We start from the raw sequence: 18,879 nt of genomic DNA, 5'->3' as shown, positions 1-18,879 counted from the left end.
AACAGAATGCTAGAGTTAAAACAGAAAAAAAAAAATTATAATTGAATCTAAGAAATATTTTAAATAACAATCAATTTTGTAAAATAAATATTAATGGTATATAAAATAATCTCTATTATTAAAAAATATATATAATTTTAACATGAATTGGTTACTAACGTTAATTATCAAGCTTTTAGTTATGTCTAAATTTGTTACGTGTAACATCCCAATAAATATATAACATAAGTTACACTTCATTACTCGGAGTTAACATGAATAATAAGTGAGAACAGTGAAGAATAAGCTTAGAGTATAAAATATATTTGAAGTTTAAAACTGTACAATTGGAATATAGATTACAATGTTTACAAAATGGACCGAATGGTCTAGAATACGATTCATTGACCTAACGACCAACATAAAGAGGTTCCTATACAGAACATCTACAAAAAATATAAGACAAAGAGAAACAACTACACTAAGGACCGGACGGTCCTGCATAACTCTCGGGCACGGCTTCCACGGCATCTACCAGAGTGTCCTCCAGAGTAGCTTCTAAGGTATCCTCCAAAGTACCCTCTACTCACACCCAAAAGGATGATCATTGCAGCAAAGAGAATAACCGGACGACAACATAGATAAAGACAAAACAGATAAGGGTAAGCTTATGTAAATTTAATTTTATCATTTCATCATACAAGTAAAGGTACAATACAAACCAATCAATCATACAATTTCTATACATGCATACCACATTCCTTTAATCATGACCGACCACTAAGACACTGTCCGGACGGTATGAACATGTAGCTCGGTCGTCCCTAGCACCCGGTGTGGTGTAGTAACTGCCTTTTCTTATCAGCTGCCACCCGAGGTTAGTCCTCAAACGATTATTTATTCATATAACCGCGAACCTCCTGCCATTCCCACGTTCATACTTTACCAATCATTACAAACTCATGAGACATTCCTCCAGTGGAATTCTCTTACTTAGCCAAATTCAATCAAGGTGTGTTATTACTTCCAAGCCGTTAGGGTATTGAGAAAAGTACCAATTATCCAAGACTGAATTATAAATAATAGTGACCGAACGGTTTAAGCGAAATGGGAAACTGAGTATTAAGAATTCAGGTAAGTGGCCGGACGGTCATATCAAGGGTAAGACTGAATAACAGAAGAATGTCAAATGGTTGATAGGATGGTTTAGCAAAGAATAAGACCATAACTCAAGGATTGACTATAAGGGATAGTCATCCGAACGGTTTGGCAAAGAGTGTTATAAAATAAGCTCTAATCATGGTCGAAGGTTGGTCTATGACCAACACTTATCAGACCGAACGAATTAAGAAAGAAGAAACTCTTTAAAAGGGGTAAAGAGGACTTTAGTCAAGTAAACCGGACGTTTCAATAAGTAGAGTCTCACTAGACCATTCAGTCATTAAGTGACCGGACGGTTTCAAAGGAAGAATATCAGATTTACAAGTTTTATAATTTAAGTGTCAGCCTAAGGCCGAACACTTGGAAGGCCGAACGCTTGGTTTATGACCAGCATTCTTAAGTAGCTATCAATAAAACAATTAAAGGAAACCAACTAAATTTTAGTAATCACACTAGGTCGATCAGTCTCAATAGACCGAACGGAAAAGGGAGGACCGAACGGTCCTAATGACCTTCGATCTCAGTTTCATATTTTCTCTAAGTTTCATACATACTCATATCAGTGCAAAATTCATAGTTTTATACTTATCATACAACAACATACCATATTTCAATCATAAGGAATCAAACATACATTAAATCAGGCATACATTCAAACCATACAGAGAATTTAAAATTAAACTTTATAAGCTTCCCTTACCTCTAATTCCAGCTAAGTATTTGAAAGTAGGTTGGTAGGAACTATTCTTCTAAGTTTCCCCAAGGTCAGGTGCAAACTCGAAATCGGACGGTTCAAGTGAAAGAGGAGACCACCAGGAGTCTTCAGGTGTGATCTGAAGGGTGATCGGAACAGTAGATTGGTTAGAATTTTAGAGAGAAGGTTGGGAGGTTTAAAGAGAAGGAGGAGAGTTTGAGATTTCAGAAAGTTGAGTTTGAGGAAGAAGAAAAAGAAGATTGCATGGAAAAGTGGCGTCAGGTTTCATTCTTACCTTAAATACTGCCTCCAATCCGAACGGTCGACCAACTCCCAGTGTGACACCTGACTTCCACTTTCTGGGGTTCACTGCTCTGCTGCTGCTACACGGATCACGAGAGAAGGGAATTAAAAGGTTGGCAGAGTTTGTCTCCCACTCACAGGGGAGAACCGGACGGTGACACATGTACCCCACTAAGGAGGATATTTAAATGGGGTGTGACATTATGGATTAAATAGAGATCTAAATATTAATTTTTTGAAAACTAAAAGTTTGATAATTAATATTAATGACCAATTTAGAAAATAATCTATAATTTAATTATACTTTTTTATTGGACTATTTTATATATCAATCATCTTTAATTTAAAAATTGATATCTAAATTTGTCAATATATTTTTTTTTCAAAAATTAGTTACTATTTAAACAATTTGATATTCCTAAACTCCCTCTGCTTCCCATTTATTCTAAAACAAACTTTTCATAATATAATAAACAATGTATTCCATAAAAACCTCGTTTGAGAAAGAGTGGAAGGGGAATAAGAAATTGATGGAGTGCAGAATGAAACAATGTATTCCTCCATGTTAAACTTTCAAAACTTGATTCAATAAACCAAGCCTGCTATTCATGTTGATAGAACCAAATATTAAGAAATATCACATGCTTTTTCATTTCGGGTAAGGACATGGCTACAAATCAAAGGTTGGCTACCTCTTTATTTGGCTCTGTCATGTAAAATTTCTTGTTTTCTAAAATAGTTACATTAGAATTCAATCACTCTATCTGGCTCAGTGCTTCCATAGATTTTATTTTATTTTTTTGAAAGTGAATTTCTATCATCTACAAACTTACAGATATTTATAGTTTCAATAGAGTGATTGAATGCTATGCTTCACAATTAGCTGGACAAGCAATGACATGCTTTTGACACTGATATGAATTCAGTAGCTAAAGCATATTATAAACAATTGGCACCTCTTCTACTTTCGATATCAGGAATGGAATGCTTGCAGTCACAGATCCTAAATCTGCAGTAAGCCAGGCCTTTTCTAAGCACCAATCAGAAAAGAAAAGAATTATAGAACAAATCAAGAAACAGTTTAATAAAAAAAATCATCAAAATTCGACCCTATAAGCACAACTGATATCTCTCACCTGATGTTTGATTGGAACAATGGTAATGGTGGGGGAGGGTGGGTGGTTAGATTCCCACATCTGCATTTCCCTTCGCCATAAGATACACATGACATCCTTAGAACTAAATAAGAAGGCATCAAAAGTGAATTGCTATAAAGTAAATATACATTTCCTGAAAACCTTACAGCTAAAGATGGGGCATGAAGCCAAGATTTTAACTAACAATATTCGTGGTCATGTCATAAGTTCGGTACACAAGTACCAAACCCAAACAATAAGATTTCTAACCTTAGAACAACAGGAGATTTAAAGAACATTGTACTACAAATACTTCAAGTAAGAGCCTTGTCAAGAAATAAAACAACACACCCAGTGCTATTGACACAGGAAGAGCAGGCAAAGCCTTCTGATATAAAGCCAAAAGGATCAAAGTTATGCCAAGACCCGCAATGATAGCAAGATAACATGCATACACCGTCATAAAATCATACATTGCCGCCCTGCCAACCAAAACACTGTAGAAGATAAAATCTCCCAGCCCTAACTTGATTGAACCAGAAGAACCCAATCCAATTCCTTCTAGCATCAAATTCTCACTTGGCACAGCATCTTCCCCCCTACCATGCTGGACATTCATTCCACGATCAATCAAGGGAGCAGAAAGCTCTGAATCAGTCTCATGAACGCGCACTGGTTCCTCTTCTGCATTCACCAAACTTATGCAACCATAAGAGCCAACAGAACTATTAGCTGTTAGATTTGCATTTCTAGAGGTATTCTCCCTAACCATGTTTAAGTTATTGCTGGGGTTTCCTTCAGAACCAGAGGGAAATTCAACACTGGATCCATGACCCAGCGCTGAGTTGGAATCAGTTTGGAGATTTGAATTATCAACCCTCCTTTCTCTCCATAACCGCCTCCTCTGCACAAGATCCCTAGGACTCAAATTACCATGGTTCACTGGTCTAGCCTCATAAACCAATGCGGGAATTTCCTCATCCCTTGATATTGCAAGCTCCACCAAAAGCCTCAACGGCCCAATTGGTAACAAAACTGCAGCAACATCATACAGCGCCATAGCAACAAGCAAGGCCCAGGTGGTCCACTCAGGCAACATAGTAAACGAATATGCAATCAATATTCCAATAACAACCAAATACCCCTGCGTCACAAAAATTGCCATTTTTGACATAAACACGGTCAAAACACCCACAACGGCGAAATTACATAGCAAGAGGAAAAACGTAATGCAATCAACGGGGGTGTTAAACTGTTGGATCAAGAACAGCGAGACTTCACCGCCGAGGAACCCCAGCACGATGAAAGTGGAGAAAGCCATATAGAGTTTTAAGAACCTGGTGCATCGGAAGTAGAAGAGGAGAACCAGGATGAAGGTTGCGAAGGTGACGAGGAGGACGAAAGCCAGAGAGTTCAAAAGGGCACCGAGGAATTTGTCCCAGGTGGAGTCCGAGGTTGTCTCGGTGTAGGCCATGGTGACCATGCTCATCGATGCGTCGAAGAGAGAAGAATCCGTGTTCAGAATTGACACCAATATAACGACCAAGAACATGCATATCGAAACGGGTGCGATGATTCTCACGATTTCTTCACCCAGAGAATCGATGATGCTTGAACAGGGTCTCTGGATTTGTGTTTGTGCCATTGCAAGATTGCAGAGGAGAAGAAAGAAAGACAGATAGTCACACTGACTCAGATCGAAACTGGTGACTGGGAAGTACTGTGGTTGGCTGGCTGGATTCACTTCTCTCATGGGCCGGGCCTAAACATCACAAAAAAATATTTCTTTCTTCGTCCCCACAATTTCCATATGCACCTTCTTCAGTTTTAAATTTTCAAATTTATCCTTATGGTATTAAATAGCAGTGTAGGATATTCATTGCATTGGTATTGTGTTGTTGTACCTACTTTTCGCGTATTACGTAACTATGCGACCTTTTTTGCAATTATTAAAAAATTATTGTTAAATATAGAAATGAAATCCCAAATTTAGAGTAAAATATTAAACTATGTTGATAAGTTATCTGACATGGATAAGTTTGATAGTGTAAAGTTTGTAGCAAAGATGAATTGATTGAAAGATATTTTGTTTTATTTTCCACATCAAATGAGGTAAGCAAATTTTTAAAGACAAATAAAGACTAACTTCAATTTTCTCAATCATGACAATAAAGAAACATAAGGATTTTGTAAGTAAAAATAACACATAAATTCAAATATCACAATTAAGTGCAATATTTTGTTCTTTGTTTCACCGTCCCACAATTTCAAGGTAATAAATAGTTGATCGGTACAATGTATTCAATGATCAAGTATTGTTACTAATGCATCCATCACATTAACACTACTAGCACGAACATGTTTGCAATTTCTCTTACGAACCATCATATTGAGAGAGGATACCTATTATATTAGCTATGACTTTGCATATTAAAACAATTCATATATTATATAAATAAAAGGAAGTACTTTTCAAAATAAAAATACATTTTATATTACACAATGTATAAGTCATTTATGGATTTTTAATTGTATTTTAGATTGTACAAACAAAAATGTATTGAAAATTGTATTGATCAAAGGAAGGAAGGAACAATAATGACGCTATATTGGTCATATATAAGAAGAAGAAGAGAAGAAGGTAGAGTAAAAATATATATATGAATAAATGTCATTACGGGCAATCTGGTCTTTCACCATCATATGACGTGCATATGGAAATTATGGGACTGCAAACAAAATGGTTCACCAAAAACGGGCTCAGGCCCGTTTACTGATGAAGCCAGTAGAAAAACAGAGTCTCACGTCGTTAATAAGCTCTACTTAAACCCATTTCCCGTTCTCATATATCTCCATCGATATCTCGCTAGGGTTTTAGAAAAAGTCTCAGAAGTGTACACAGGTATTACGATTATGCAATCTTCTTCTTTAACCATGGTTTTCTTCGTTTTTTCATTCATTTCGCTTGTCCTCTTTTATCCTTGAGTATCATTTATTTTTTGTTTATTTGTCAGTGTTGATCGATATATTGCTTGGGATGGTATAATACGTGTTTTTCTTTTCTGTTTTCGATCGGCGAGCATGCGTTCATCGGTAGTCGTTTGATCTCCTCTTGAGATCAGAAAGTTTTATGGTTGGACTTGTTTCAGTTTTGCTGGTTGCCTTTAGGGATTTATCTTCGTGTTTGATACTTAAACAAAAAAATAATTTAAGTTTTCATATAGTTCACTTTTATTTCCTCTAGGTTTTTTCACGATTGGATTTTCTTATGCTTGAGTTTTTGAGTAGCTTTTTACTGTGTTTTTGAGTTACATACTCAGAGTGGTTGACGTTTATTGGTTCCTTTACAGCAATGGCTTTCTTTGGTAGACTTGGGAATTTGTTAAGACAGACTGCTAGCAGACAGGTTAGTTCAGAGTTGCGGTCATCCCCTTCCTTATTCCAGGCTATACGCTGTCTGTCTTCTGCTCCAAGCTCCAAGCTGTTTATAGGAGGTGCGTACCCTTTGAATACATGCGTTTTATGTTTGTACTTCTGTGTTTGGTTGAAGTGATGATTTGAGTATATGCAACCATTGTTTGTCTCTGTCTATTGCAGGTGTTTCGTTTTCCACTGATGAGCAAAGCTTGAGGGAAACTTTTGCAAAATATGGTGAAGTTGTTGATGGTAAATAGCTGGGTTTCATGCTTTCTTTAGTATTTTTTCGTAATAGTTATTTCAGTTGGGTGGAATTGATGAAATTCATTGATGAAATTCTGTCGATAGCGTTTATGTAAATAATTTTTTTTACTCAGTAAAAGTTTGTCTTGAATGTCATGCTGCCTGTAGCAAGGATCATTATGGATCGTGAAACTGGAAGATCCAGGGGGTTTGGATTTGTTACATACACGTCTGTTGAGGAGGCATCGAGTGCTATTCAGGCCTTGGATGGTCAGGTAACACAGCCTACTCCGTTCATGCTGTTATGATATTGTGAGTACGTGGTTTATAATTGTTGGTTGCAAAATGATCACGGGCTGAGGCTGCACAAGTAACCCGTGCAATTCCTGGGAGTGTGCATATTGTGTGTGAAATGCTGATTTTTGTTTACTCGGACTTTCTTTGTGCTTGGCAAGTTTTTAAATTGTGATCATGGTGATCACGATGTGGCCAGAGGATGGGGTCTTAGGACACAAGGTTGTCACAGCCCCCATCAGGTGATGCAGTCCCATATTCTAATCTTTGTTTTATTAAATGTTGTTTTAAGCGAAGATAATGGCCCTATTTTAGCATACATTTGGGCGATATATGTGAGGACTGTCATCACTGAAGCTATCGGGGATAATTTCACTGTGCCCTCACTAGTTTACTCTTTGTTCTGACAAGCAAGCATTGCTGTCAATAATAGCACATCAGTGGCTATTGCTGCTGTGATACTACACATCTGGCTGTAGTGGTGCACAATCGAGTTGGGAAAAACCCTATGTTGACCAGGTGATTGTTGTTTAGGCTATTCAATTTTGGATTCCCCCCCACCCGCCCACCACACACACACCTTTAATTCAGAACTTCAACCTCGTTTTCTCAGTCACTTGAAGGCATTCTTTTTTGAAGTAGCCGCCACTCCTTTTCTTTTTTACAAATACCCACCCGTAGCTGGCATTGTTTCCAGCATTTTTGGCCAACTCTGGCAGGTTTCAGTCATTCCCAACACATGCAACTATTTTCTGGTGAACCTGTCACTTTTTGCCTTGGACTGTGACCTTTGCTTCCTTGCTGTATTCTGTTTTTTAATGTCTCTGAATCATATATACATACCACTTACTGTTTTTCTCTCCTAAGTTTTATCTCTTATTCTTTTGTCTATTTTCTAGATTGACTGCTCTGTTCCTCAATTTGTGATGGAGAATTATGCTTACGGTGTACTCCATTATTATGGCTCCTTTGTTATTTTTGAATGACAGCAAGCTATTTTGCTTAATCATTAGAAGATCTTTAGGATGGGAAGCCGCTGTCCAGGCTGTTATTAGTTTTCGTTTTGCTTGATAGGCTTAAGCAATTACAAGATTTATTGGTTTTCCATTTAAGTTTCAGGCTCTAGAACAGGTTTCCCTAGGTGTATTTTTTATCAGGATGAGCTTTCAATAACTTATATGAATGTATGTGAATGTAATACTTTCCTGGTGATGATGTTTATTAGCTTGTGGTTTTATATTTTCTGTACTTTGTTAACCATTTTGTCGTTTCAATGATGCTTTTTATGATTAACAAGATATCGTTTGTTACATGATGCCACATTGTTTCTGTATATCATTTTCAGGACCTTCATGGTCGCCAGATTAGGGTAAATTATGCTAATGAAAGACCGCGAGGTGGTGGCTATGGCGGTGGATATGGTGGTGGATTTGGCGCTGGAGGTGGTGGTGGCTATGGAGGTGCATATGGTGGTGGTGGTGGCGGCTATGGTGGAAATGCTGGAGGTGGTTATGGTGGTGGCGGTTATGGTGGAAATGCTGGAGGTGGTGGCTATGGTGGAAATGCTGGAGGTGGTTATGGCGGTGGTAGCTATGGTGGAAATGCTGGTGGTGGTTATGTATCAGGTGGCAATTTTGGGGACAGTGGCTCTGGGAATAGCTATCCTGCTGCTGACAGTTTTGGGACTAGTGGTGCTGGTGGCAGCTACAGTGGGAATTTTGGTGATGCTGGTGGAATAGGAAATCATGAAAGCTCTGCTGGTTTTGGCAGTAGTGGATATGATGGAAGTGCTGTGGATGGTAGCGGGGCAAGTACTGGAACCAGCTTTGCTGATGGAAGTGGAGGGTTAGGCGGCGGTCAATTTGATAGCAAAGCAAGCAGCAATGGAGATGAGGATTTTGGAGATTACAGGGATGACACTGACGATACTGATAATTTTGCCAAAAGGGCTTGATGGAATTTTATGGTTGGTAGTTTTCTATTCAAATTCTGTATCCCACATGTTTCTAAATCTCTTTGGACTATAACAACCTTATGTGCATTTTTCAGGATTATGGCACAGCTGGACATGGCTGGGAAGGATGTAACGTAGGATATTTTAAGCTTGTTTCTTCCCTTATTTTCGTAAAGATTCAGCTATCTCATTTTTGTTGCTTACATTGAGGTGATTTAAACGATATCCTCATACAACATGTAAATCTATGAATTGTCGCTAGTTGGAACAATAATCAAAGACTTGTGTGAGAATTTTATGATCAGTTTATTCATTTCAAGTGATGACTTTGTTCTGCACAACATATTGGTTTTTACAGTAATTCCAAATATTGTGTGCCCCTAAGCTCCTTTGGCCGCGCAGTGAAGCTTTTTGTTAGAATGCAATAGATTTAACTTATTCGCAGTTGTATTTTATGATTTATTTTGTTTTTTTTTTTTATATTATTGCTGAAATTAAGGTGTTGTATGAACAATTGGCATTGTTTTAACATAATGTCAAGTTTGATATAATCCAATTTCGTATTTTCCAGTTTAGATTGGATTAGTTATTTTAGTTTTATATAATTTTCTATTTTTGGCAAATATGCAATATCTGTATACCTGACTTTTTTTAATCTTTGTTTTTTGATTTTGTTTCCATTTTAAATTTGAGTTTTAATGATTTATTTTAAATATCAATAGTCAAAGTAATTTTGTAATAAATTATTCTATTTATTATAAACTTATATTATATTGAAAAATATTGATTGTAGGTTTAAATTGATTTAAATTATGTGAAAGTGTTTTTTCATTTTATGTTTAAACCTAAATTTTCAATTAAATTAAACTGTTTTTTTTTTCAGTGACTTTTTATATTGCTAACCTATCTCAAGTAAATTGAGAGTTGAATCTGAACTTATTTATTTTGCTAGTATCTACTCCTTTTGTTTGGATATGAATTTAGAATGAGAACTGAAAATCTAATCAAATATAAAAACAAAAATATTAATTTTGGTTGATCAATTTTATCGTTTATAGTATTTAAGACAGTCTTGTGATTTAAAAAACGTAATTAAACAGAGACATTACTTTCCGTGGTTATTTACAAAGACGTGCATATTATAGCTGTTCAAAGTAGAGATATGGTTGACAAAAATGATAAATTACTTACAAGTTGGCAAATTTTGGACATTCATTATAAACAAATGATAATTTTTTTTTTTAGTTTTGTGTATCTTTAATTGTCTCGAGGTGGAAGTCAAGTTATACTTGAATTATAATATTTGGGTTACTTATACACAATTTTAAATAAAAATAACTGGGTCTTAATTATTACTTATAGTTTTGAGCTAACTTTCGATACAATCCAAAAGTTAAAATAATAAGTTTGAGACAATTATTGAAAATGATGATATTAAAGGATCAATTATTTTTAAGACAATATATATAGAACAAATCATAATCAAATCATGATATTCTATTTATTAGACTCTTGAAAATTATTTAAAGTTATCTTTGACAACAAGAACATTATTTGATTAAAGTTGATAATAGAAAAGAAACTTTTAATATAAAAAAAAATGAGAGGTAAAAATTTATCATTTCATATTGGAAGACAAATTGATTATCCAATTATTGTTAAATTATTTATACATTCGTCCCAACTACTTAGATAGTGGAAATTCTGATAAATGCGTCACTATTTAAATCTTAATTGGATAAAATATAAAAAAGATTGGCATAAGGTTGAAATAAAAGATTGTCATGAGATTGAAATGTTTTTAATAAGCGATGACTTGCTTTTAATCACATTATAATTAATCTGGAAGATAATCACCTAAAAATGAAAAGAGTTGAATAACCACGCAAAAAAATTAAGACTAAATAATTACCATTAAACATGATTAAGGTATGCTTGGACTATGATTAATTCATGAAAAATATTAGGCCTAAAACTAATCCTATAAATACAAGTAATAGTAATGATAAGAGGTAAGTTTTCAAATATTTTGTTAATTGCATGTCTAAGACCATTTTGAACAAACACTAATTTAAGTGTGAAAATATCTTTTATAAATACACATGCTTTCCGGTGTTAGATTTTGAAAAATTTGATAATAAAAATGTAAGAAATATTCAAAAAGCTTACGAAAAATATTAGAAGACTGAAAATGATCTTTGGTCTAATTGGGGTACCTATAGAGAACAACTTTAGAAACTAAAATGATTTGATATTAAAGGTTGGATCATTTTCATCATGTAGTTATGTTGAACATGAAATAAAAGGAGTTTTGTTGATAACTTATGTCATTTGCACTCTAAATCACTAAGTTATGAACCTTGTTATTACACGGAGCAAACAAAACTACCATTAAAACAAGCAACTTCGAAAGTAAAAATAAGTTGTAACTGAATGACACATATAGATGGATCTCAAAGGACTACTTCACTATAATATGTTGTATTTAGTTTATCAAATCTAAGTTAGAGGTTGTACGTGTTATTTGGAGATTTAAGTGATGGATTGAAAAGCAGAATAGTACACGATTAAGCTTTGAGGCCTAATAATGGGAAGAAATACACTTCAAAACAATCCACCATGCTTATGAGAAAGTGGGCATTAATCATTAATTAACAATGCTACCTAAGGATTATTGAGTGGAGGTTGAAAAACGTTACAGTATTTTTGCTAAATAAACTTCCCACCAAAGTTGTAAGTAGGAAGACTCCTTTTTACACTTACTCAATGAAACAATCATTTGCATAATTTAACTGAATATTTTCAAGTAAAGAATTTGAATCATATGACACTCATTATGCAGAAAATGGGAGAGAAATTACTACCCTCTTTTACTTCTAGTCAACTAAAAAATATTGATACTAATGCTCATCTTTATCCATAGAATACAATATCCTTGTAACATTTTGGAACACAGGAGAACCTTTCTTGGTCTTTTCAACAATTTGCCTTATTAATTGTCTTTCCATCTCATAATCACACTCATAACTTTCATCTCTAGTAACACCATTTGATTCATAATTGCTATAACTTAGCCCTTCCAGCATTGTTTCCTCACAAGAAGAGAGTAGTTCCCTTGAAACTCTCTCTTCATTAGCCATGGGAAAAGTAAGCAGATCATTTGCTGCTTCGCATTCAGGAATATGCATGCTTGATGGAGAATTTTCTTCAAAGTCACCTATCTTTATAATTTCTTCATAATAGCTGCCATTGTAAGCACCTGCAGGGTCATCAGATAAATTCATAACTAAGGGTTCAGTCATAGGCTCACATTCATTGCAAGCCAACACATTTCCTTCACTAAAGGAGGATGCTTTTCTTGGGAAAAATTTCTGGGAATTATTCTTGTGCTCTGATTCCATAAACCACAGTTTTCTCTGACAATTTTCAAGGGCAATTTCAAGCTCCTGTACACGCCCCTCAAGTCTGGATTGGATAACTTCGTGTAAGCGTAGTGTTAGTTCATGAGGGGAAACAGCATAATTTACAGGAACCACAGTGGCACTATCTTCCTCATTTAGTTCTGAATGGGAAAAATCTTTCCCACCAATCACGTTAGTTTGCAATTCACCGTGAGCAAAATCTGCTACAAGGACAGGAACATGCTGCAAGAATTTTAGTGATATTAGCACACCATGAAGCCAAAGAAAAGAGGTAAACTTTTGAGGACATAATGAATAAAACAGGAGTGGGAAGTGAACTACACTGGCAAATTAAAAGAATTCAAAGAGGTTATCCAACTAATTCAGACATTATTTTCTGTAATAAGGTTTATACTTTCTTCCAATTTTTAACCCTTGATGCAAATTACAGCAGGCTGTAAATTTATTGTAAAATCCATAATTCCAAAAAATATTATAAAGGTAAGAAAACAGTCAAACTTTCCTATAGATGATACCTTTTCTACAGCTATTCCAAGAAGTTTTAGAATAAAGTGAAAGAGAGATAAAAAAAAAGAGAAATGACAACTTTCATGACTTTGAAAACAAGAAATACAAATTGGTCAAGAGAAATTATGGAACATAGAATGGGATAAAGTCAAAAAAACAATTTCCAGATCATTGCCATATATTTATTAGTTTACACCAATGCAAGTTTAGTGTCAGAAATCCAATTTTAAATACAATAAAACCAATCATGTAAAATAGAAACCCGTACTGCAGCTTAAAACTAATGAAGCAGATCTTCAAGTAACAGTAACAAATGCATTCAGCTACCTTAAGTTCTCCATATAGCTGCCTTAACATAGATAACTCTCCCTTGTATATAAAATTGTTTCAGATACTATAATGGATACCTAATAGATCTGTGCATAATTTTGCTCCATAAAAAAATATGTGGAAGTTAATTGTCATATGATAAACACGTAGTTTGAAACATGTTTGAAGACTGTTGTTCCTACTTGAAGTTCCAGTCAAAACAGCATAGTATTGTTCTTCCCCTTTTCCTATTCATATGCTTACAAATACATCAGATGTTTACAACAACTTTGAGCAATGGGGGAAAAGGAAAAAGCCTACACAAAGGGACTGCTGAATTTCTTGGTGCAGAAATCTCACATCAATTATAGATATAGTCAAAGTAGAGCCTATAATAGACAAGCAATCCCCACCTCATAATTTAGACTTTGGAGTTGAATTAGAACTTGTCAAAACTCAAGATGTTTTTAGAGTCTATCGTCAAACTACCATTGGGTCACCTTCAACTGTTCTGCTCACACAGCTTACCCGATACAATATTAGAACCAAATCAATTCTATAAAGTTCATCAACAATGTAGAGGTTTTGAAGGCATATGCAATCTTTATCTCACGAATTTGCTTTTAGAGTTGAGTTAGACACAACAGCACAGATTCAAGATTTGTATAATTTTATTACATTACTATTTTAGTTTTCTTGGTTCTTTTAATTTACTTATTGGTGAGAAATATGCAAATGGTACAACCAGAACCATAAAATCCTTCAAGAAAGTGAGATTATATTTGACAATAAGCATTCATAGTATCCATAGTTTGCAGCTCAACATGCATCGGAGATAAATTCACATAGGCAATGCTATTTTAAATTATAAAATATAACACTGTGGGATATGCTGTACTATGATAACTAAAACAAACATAAAATAAATGATTGATAAAGAGTGCCTTAAAACAAACCTTAAAGAGGACACAATATCACAAGGCATTTGTCTTACACGAAACAGGTTTGAAAACAGGGAGGAACCGAGCAATAGTAATATAAAATCCCTTGGAGTGTAATCAGAAAGCACTACTTTCATTCCATTCTTAATTCTTTGTTGTTTTCAACTGTATCAAGCATGGGGCTAGGTTTTCCATAGATGAGAGGCTAAATAATGAAGCATATTTCAACATAAGAAAATGAAATGTGCCTATAGGACCTTATTACTAATACTAGGAAATGGAGAAGATAAACAATTTTGCTTACCCCTACAAGCTCAGAATGCGTTCTTTCTGGGTTAGATTCATTCATGTTTAATCCCAATCTCTCAAGTTCAGCTTCAAGCTCAGCTTCAATTTTGCTCATAGCTTCTGAACTTTCTTCTTCCTTCTGACCATATGATTCTTTGCAGTCAGTTATTGGGAAATTATCCATGTGCTTTTCAGGTGAAAATCCATTTAGCTCTTTATCACAGAAGGAATGATCATAAGTACCCTCTGAACCAGAATTTTCATTATGTAACTCTTTCACTCTCATTGAATCTTTCATTTCAAGTTCCTCTTGTAGATCTTCAACAAAGTTTTCTGTCTGCTTTAACAACTCTCTTAACTTGTCCATTTCTCTTTTATTTGCCAACATGGAGGTTATTATCCCAAAAGAAATCCCAAGGCTGAAGAGAAATGATGCATCTGATGATTATGTACGTGTCAACAATAATAGTTAAAGCATAAACACACCACACAGCAAGCACCAGAGACCATGAAATAACTAGAAACCTACTTCATCAACAGGTGAATAACTAACACACGTGACTTGCTTGAGTTAGTTGTGGTACACATGTTCAGCCCGGATAATAAAACCCTTTTTTAATCAGTTTTGGTAAAGCCATTTTAGGTCATGAAGTAACATGCAAAGGAACAGTGACACTGGCCTTCTCGGAAAAAAAATGGTCTGTGAATAGAAAAACCAAGATTCTATAACATCCTTCGAATATGTCTGTAGGGAGTTCAGACCTGTTCAAAACCATTTGATTTTCAAAAACTCATTATATATGAATCTCATTTGGCGAAACTATTAAAATGTACGTGTGTATAAACCCGAATGACCTGAGTGTGTAAATGAAACAAGATTCCTTTACAACATGTTGTAAGTGTGTAACTAACCAGAGAATGCAGAAGAATCTAAAAAAGTTATATTAACAAGTGAAATACTCATGACAAAACAAAACAAAAATCTAAATGTCGGCCCAAAAAGAACGTACGCAATCTTTTTTTCAACACAACAGACACTGTAAAGGTATTTGCAAGTCAAGATTGAAGAACCATACCATGTTGAGTATGGATGTGCTTTCCACTTAACACATTGCTACTAAGGCTCAATCTCACACTTCGTCCATTGCCTGCATTAATCTTCATCTTCTTGGCATCATTAGAAGATCCAATCTTGGACAAGGAAGGAACTCCGAACAATACACTTGTATCCTTCACCTTATTGCCTTTTCTATACAGCCTGTATTCTTCACTTCCGGTTATTCCACTGAAAGAATCATCATCATTTGCTCTTCTGATCACTTGGTTTCCATCACCAACAAGAAATGGCCTTGTTGCCACGGATGGAAAAAACACAGATTCTTCCAATTCGACTTGCTCTTCGCATAGCTGAGCCATTAGGCAACTTTCTAAGGAGTTTGAAGGTCTACTAATATGCCCATACAGACGCTTAGTCCTGTGAGAGATTCTATTTCCATGAGGATTATGGCCCAATTTTCCTGTAGACAAATCATAGGGTAGGAAACCACAATTGCCAACAACATTGGAGCCTTGCTCATTTCCATAATCATTAAAGTTAGATAGAGAAAGGACATCACTCTCACTGCAATTCCTGAAGAGCCTTACTCTTTCACTTTCAAGCCCTTCGTCAGAATAGGAATCCTCTAATGACAAAGGAGATGAACCATCGACATTCTTTGAAAGCTTCTTAAAATATCTAGCCAAACACCGAGCTCCAGCAATGGCAGCAACAACCCACGAATCCATTTTACCTCTTCAACACACACACATGATTACTACTCAAACCCCACAAAACTTATAATCCTCTTTGTGAATATCATTGAAAAGAAACAAGAAAGGAAGAAACTTTCCATAAATTTAGAGAAATTGGAGACACCACTTCCAGGAAAATAAGACAAATATCCCTGATTCACTGACCAGAGACTTTTTTCTCCCAACTCTTATTATCAATTAAGAAACCTGTTATTCACTGTTCTATAAGTTGGTGGACGGAGAATCCAACAAGAAAAAAATAATAAACATGAAGAATAAGAAAAGGAGAATTAAAATATTCACTGGGTTTTGTGAACTTGGAAAACATCCAATTCCAATGGCAGATATGAAGAGAAAAAACAACAAAAGAAACCGTTTACGAGGAAACAGCCAAGAATGGAAATTTGAGATAACAGTAAGAAATCAAAATTGGTCAGTGCAAAATCTTGTAAGTGATCAAGGCATCTGGCAGTTGGGTGTTGATACTAAAAATCTACGAATGCCCATGATTACGACACACAACCAAAGTTTACCAAACTTTAAACCCTCAACTTTGGCAGCTTTGATTTCAAACAAACAATGACATGAGCTACCGATATTTAATAATATTATAATAAGAATTTTTAGTTTTCAAAAATTTGAATGGAAATTTGATATAGTATAGTATAAGGAAAATTATTTTTAGAATATATTATTCTTTATTACTCTTAATGTAACGAACATTGTTAACGTTTTTCGTTTACAATTAGTCAAACTATAACTGAAAAAAATATTGATAAAACTTTTTATTCTGTAAATGAATTCTCATTAACAAATGGAAAGAAGGAAAAAAAAGGGAAAAAAAAAGTCTCTTTGATATAATGGCCGTTTATAAAATAGATTAAAGGGCTATGAATACAAAATCATTACGGTTATTTCAATAAATAAATCCAACTATAGTACAATCATTTAACCATTCAACAAATGTATCAAGGGTGTGTTTAATTCAAAGACAATCATAGTAGGGTTTTATCAAAAATTTAAAATAATTATCACCATTTTTTAAAACTGATAAATATAATAACATTTGTTTATCTTTTTGTAGAATTAGGTTTAAGAAAGTTAAAGTTGGAAGAAATTATTGATTGAGTAGAAGGAACAATTTCTTAAAACTTTCCCATAACCTTAAGTATTTGCAGGACCAACCCATCCCAACATAAAATTTTCTAAAAAATAACTCACTATTAGAAGAAGGAAAAATGAAATTTGACTAATATTAAAATAACTATTGTATAAGAGGACTAATTCATATTCAATAGTGGTTGAGTGGGTCAAATGATGTAATTATAAGAGGTGGTCTATCGTTAATTTAATATTGAGTGAAATTAAAAAAAAAAAAACTCGAATTAATGGCATTATTATTAAAAAAAAAATCTTACAATAAAATTTTTGATTTATGAATGTTTTAGAAATAATACCAAGTTTAATAAGGATCACAACAAACATTTATATATTTTATAAGACATTACATGAATTTTCTTTAAATAAGTCGGTATATGTACCCTATATAATTAGGTTGTTATTAAAAATAAATATAAAAATGCATGAATTTTTTTAGAAAATTATTCATATAAGATACTCACAAAAGCATTATACTGTACTTTTTTCTATTCACTCATACTGTACGTTAGAAAATTATGCATCATTATTTTATATTGCACCACGACCAATACAATCTGGAATACAATTTATACTAGGATTATTCAGTTTAAAATATAATTTATATTTAAAATTTATTTCCAAATTTGTATTATAAGATTCTACAATTAAAAGGTAAATTTGCATTATAAATTATCTAATTTGTAAATTTATATTCCAAATTACATACTTCTTAATTTAGTTTTATATTTAAAATTATACAATTTAAAATATATAAAAATAATTTCGACTTATATAATCCAAAATATTTATGAATTGTAGTTTACACCATCCTTTCTATTAATTTGAGCAACCGTATAGTTTAAATTTTAGAAAACATGCCGGTGCAGGAAAAAGAAGGGCTTTGAGAGAGATTTATCAGAGGCCCAATAACCTCCATCGTTGGGCTCCTTTTTAGTTATGGTCTTGCGTTGTGAAAACCAACAATTATATATATATATATATATATATATATATATGAGAATTATTGTTTTTTAAATTTAATTTACAATTTTTATTTTTAATTTTAGTTAAATTCAACTAAATGAATTGTCATAAAAATATATAATAAATTATTTTAGTTTTATCATTTTAAATTTCAAATATTTTTTTCATCTTATTTTAACTTTTAGACTTAATTACTCCTTTGTTCTTCACCATGGTGGGATCGTTTTAAATTATTCGTTATTTTTAGAAAGTGTATCAATTACTTTGTAATTTTGAAATATGTTTTATTTACACCATATTTTTAAAAATTGTCTTA

General features: G+C 33.9%; 3 protein-coding genes across 6 annotated transcripts; 1 reads left to right on the top strand and 2 right to left on the bottom strand.

Moving 5' to 3' along the window:
* Positions 1-2,764: 2,764 nt before the first annotated feature.
* LOC106765558 (presenilin-like protein At2g29900) lies at positions 2,765-5,029 on the bottom strand. 3 transcript variants are annotated; one of them, XM_022783631.1, is made up of 2 exons: positions 3,274-5,029; positions 2,765-3,167 (listed from the first exon to the last, which is right to left on the bottom strand). In XM_022783631.1, exon 1 carries the CDS (start codon positions 5,024-5,026, stop codon positions 3,545-3,547), a length of 1,482 nt encoding a protein of 493 aa, XP_022639352.1. In that variant the 5' UTR covers positions 5,027-5,029; the 3' UTR covers positions 2,765-3,167; positions 3,274-3,544. The 3 variants fall into 3 exon arrangements, with proteins under 3 accessions (XP_022639352.1, XP_022639353.1, XP_022639354.1); XM_022783632.1 differs by having other exon boundaries at positions 2,765-3,162; XM_022783633.1 differs by having other exon boundaries at positions 2,765-3,146.
* Positions 5,030-6,049: 1,020 nt separating this feature from the next.
* On the top strand, positions 6,050-9,507 carry LOC106769429 (glycine-rich RNA-binding protein 2). 2 transcript variants are annotated; one of them, XM_014655046.2, is made up of 6 exons: positions 6,050-6,175; positions 6,624-6,767; positions 6,871-6,939; positions 7,102-7,208; positions 8,573-9,193; positions 9,277-9,507. In XM_014655046.2, exons 2-5 carry the CDS (start codon positions 6,626-6,628, stop codon positions 9,179-9,181), a joined length of 927 nt encoding a protein of 308 aa, XP_014510532.1. In that variant the 5' UTR covers positions 6,050-6,175; positions 6,624-6,625; the 3' UTR covers positions 9,182-9,193; positions 9,277-9,507. The 2 variants fall into 2 exon arrangements, with proteins under 2 accessions (XP_014510532.1, XP_022639351.1); XM_022783630.1 differs by lacking the exon at positions 6,050-6,175 and adding an exon at positions 6,384-6,406.
* Positions 9,508-12,018: 2,511 nt separating this feature from the next.
* Positions 12,019-17,010, bottom strand: LOC106765885. Its single transcript, XM_014650656.2, has 3 exons — positions 15,725-17,010; positions 14,665-15,086; positions 12,019-12,825 (listed from the first exon to the last, which is right to left on the bottom strand). The coding sequence occupies exons 1-3, from the start codon at positions 16,431-16,433 to the stop codon at positions 12,082-12,084; spliced, it is 1,875 nt and encodes a 624-aa protein (XP_014506142.1). The 5' UTR covers positions 16,434-17,010; the 3' UTR covers positions 12,019-12,081.
* Positions 17,011-18,879: the final 1,869 nt, after the last annotated feature.

This window comes from Vigna radiata, chromosome 7 (genome assembly GCF_000741045.1).
Source record: "Vigna radiata var. radiata cultivar VC1973A chromosome 7, Vradiata_ver6, whole genome shotgun sequence".
NCBI classification, from domain to species: Eukaryota; Viridiplantae; Streptophyta; class Magnoliopsida; order Fabales; family Fabaceae; genus Vigna; species Vigna radiata.
The sequence above is the reverse complement of the archived record's forward strand: the minus strand, read 5'-3'. Positions and strand labels throughout refer to the sequence as shown.